Below are 3,043 nucleotides of genomic sequence, written 5' to 3' on the forward strand. Positions count from 1 at the left end.
CAGGGAGCCCTGCCTGCGCTCTGTGCCCAGGCAGGCAGCTAGGCACAGGGAGGGGAAGATGGGACCCTTGGGCTGGGGCACATGCAGGTGACAAGGGCAGCCCAGGTGCTGGTGGCAGGCAGTGTCCTCAGCGAGGGTACAGGGGTTGGAGGGTCTCAGTGTTTGTGTGCAGGCAGGGTGGCCTGGGAGACAAGGGGGCTGGCAGTGAGGTCAGAAATGATGCCCAGAGCAGGGTGCTGGTGTGGGAGCACTGAGAGGACACCTAGACTGACACCTGGAGGATGCAGAAGGGCATCAGGAGCTCCTTGCCTGCATCCAGCCCCAGATCCCCTTGCTGCTCTTCTCAGCAGGGTCCCCATGGGGCTGGGGACCTTGGGAACTGTTTGTGCCTTGTGCCAAGTGGCACCAGAGTGGTATTGGATGGGGACAAAAGTCGCTCCCCACCCTCCTCCTCCCCTCAGCTGGAAACTGTTTGTCCAACACCTTCCTGGCTTATCTCCCCACACCCAGGGAGCCATGGGACGAGGGCAGAGGTGCTCCCCCACCTCATGTAGGGCAAAGGCCTGCCTGGCACTGCCCTCCCCGGGGCCCAGATCCTGTCAAGCACAAGTGGGTTTCCCCAAGAGCAGCAGCGTCCACCTCCCCTGGACTGGAGCAGGTGCTGGGGGATGGGGTGAAGGCCCATGTTTTTGGGGGGCAGCTTCCTGTGGAAGCTATGCTGGGGCACTTCTGAGCCAGGAGATATAGCCAATATTGAGTTTTTTAGCCCTGGCTCATGCTTGCTGTGACTGTATCTCACGACCCATGACATCCCATGATGGGGAGTTCCAGCACTGAGCTGGGCATCACATGAAAACATCCCCTGTGGTGTCTGATTTCTAGGCTGCTGCCCAGTGTTTCACCTGATACTTCCTAGGGCTGGCCTCATGGGTGACCATGAACGCTCTGTCCTTCACCTTGATTTTATAGCACTCTCCAGGACCCCCCAGCATCTCCTTTCCAGGCTGCACAGTCCTAATCCATTTGCCTGGTTTTGCATAGAAGCTCCCATATTACATTTCCTACACCTTTCCTAGCTCTCCTCCACCCCCTTTGCAGCAGAGGAAGGGACCAGAAGCATGGGCTATGTTTTTGCAAGATGAGTGCATGGGGCCCCAGTCTCTCCCTGAGAAGCAGCTGTGGCTGGTGGACATGGGCAGCGCAGCGAGACTGGAAGGGCTGTGGCACAGGCATTTGGGGCTGGCATCCCTCTGCTTGCTGGGGAGTGCTAGGGCTAAGAGACTGAAGCATGGGGGGACATGAGGCAGGGCAGTCAGCTTGCTTGTGTGACCTCTGTGGCCACCAGGTCTGGGGTTTTTGGAATCTGCTGCTGTTCCTCAGCCCTGACTATTCAGCCCTTGTGGCTTCACCTCACATCCCTTCTGCTCCAGCACAACAGAGCTTTGGGGCAGGTTTGACATTTCCCATGTGAGCAGATGCTGTAAAACTATGAGGCTGCTCAGTGCTGTGTCCTTGTGCCTCAGGACTTGAGGATTGACACCAAGCAGAGCTGTGCTGAGGACTGGGCAAGTTTCATTTGTGCCAGGGAACAGTGCTGGGGACCCTAGGGGATTGTCCCAGCCAGGAGGTGACAGAGACTCAGCTTCCACATCCTTGTCCTGTCAGCTGGGAGTCCCTGGGGCAGTGCTAGTGCACGGGGGAGGTGTCCTGGGAACAGAGACAATATCTCACCCTGACCAGGGCTCTGCTGCCCAACAGGGTCTTCAACAAGCCAGGAAGTGGGGGAGAGATGGAGGGTAAGACAGATACCCCTGTGTCAAACAAGGAGGTATCAGCCACTGTGAAGAGTCTGGAGGGCATGGAATGGAGAAGGCACCTTATGTTCTCTGCTAGGCCAGGTCCCAAAGGGTCTGGAGACCCAGAGAGGCTTTGTGGAAACAGTGGCATACAACCTGCTAACCAGGCAGCTAACCCCCACCCTCCAAGAAGCTTTTACTGACTCTGCCCTTCTGCTCCACAGCGCTGCAAGGACCGCTTGAACTCCCTGGCCATCTCCGTCATGAACCAGTGGCCGGGGGTGAAGTTGCGGGTGACGGAGGGCTGGGATGAGGATGGGCACCACTCAGAGGAGTCGCTGCATTACGAGGGCCGAGCCGTGGACATCACAACCTCAGACCGGGACCGCAACAAGTATGGCATGCTGGCTCGCCTGGCCGTGGAGGCTGGCTTCGACTGGGTCTACTACGAGTCCAAGGCGCACATCCACTGCTCCGTCAAGTCAGGTAAGGTTGTGAGGGGCGCAGTCAGTGGGTCCGAGGACCAGCCCTCCCACTGAGCCTGGCTGGGTGGGGTGCTTCTGGGGGAGTGCTGGCTCTCGCAGACTGATTTCCCTATCTGGACCAGACAGTCAGGTGGGGAGTGAGTCACCACCTGCGGCCTGCAGTGCCATGGGGCAAATTCCACATCTAGCACCCGCAGACCTGCAGCCTGATCCACCCTTTCTACCCACCTTCTTTTCCCACCTTATGTCCTCTTTTCTCCCAGCCTGTGCCCTCAGACCGCCAATCACATCTGCCTCTCTGCCTCTGTCCTTGAGGTCCCTCAGTGCCCAGCTGCCCACGCTCAGCCCCACTTTCTTCCACCGCCGACTGCTCTTGAGCTCCTGCTGTGACAGCAGCATCCGTCCAGCCCTAAACATCCAGGGTCGGGGACACTCAGGCAGGGACAGACCAGGGTGCCCTTGGGGTCAGCTATGTGCCATGCAGCAGAGGGGAGCAGAGTTGTGGGGGTGCTGGGGGCAGAGGGAGCTGCTCTGGAGCACGGGACGCTGTGGTCGCTGGTGGCATTTGCTTCGCACCGTGCGCTGCATTGCGGGGCGATGGTGGCATTTGCTTCACACCGTGCGGTGCATTGCAGGGCGGTGGGCTGCTCCCGGGCCCTGCCCGTGGCCGGGACGGGATTGCGTGGGGTGCAAGAGCCCCCCAAGCCCGGGGAAAAGCTGCCCTGCCCGGGATGCTGCAGTCGCGGCCCATCGGAGGTCTCG

The 3,043-nt window shown here is 59.6% G+C and overlaps 1 protein-coding gene across 1 annotated transcript; it reads left to right on the forward strand.

The window, feature by feature from the left end:
* Positions 1 to 2,020: 2,020 nt before the first annotated feature.
* On the forward strand, positions 2,021 to 2,282 carry LOC104545789 (tiggy-winkle hedgehog protein; the record flags this gene model as incomplete). Its single annotated transcript, XM_010191004.1, has 1 exon — positions 2,021 to 2,282. A coding segment is annotated over one exon (262 nt), but the record flags the coding sequence as incomplete, so codon positions are not given.
* Between the last annotated feature and the right edge of the window lie 761 nt (positions 2,283 to 3,043).

The sequence above is a fragment of the Mesitornis unicolor genome, unplaced genomic scaffold (assembly GCF_000695765.1).
Source record: "Mesitornis unicolor isolate BGI_N332 unplaced genomic scaffold, ASM69576v1 scaffold26618, whole genome shotgun sequence".
NCBI classification, from domain to species: Eukaryota; Metazoa; Chordata; class Aves; order Mesitornithiformes; family Mesitornithidae; genus Mesitornis; species Mesitornis unicolor.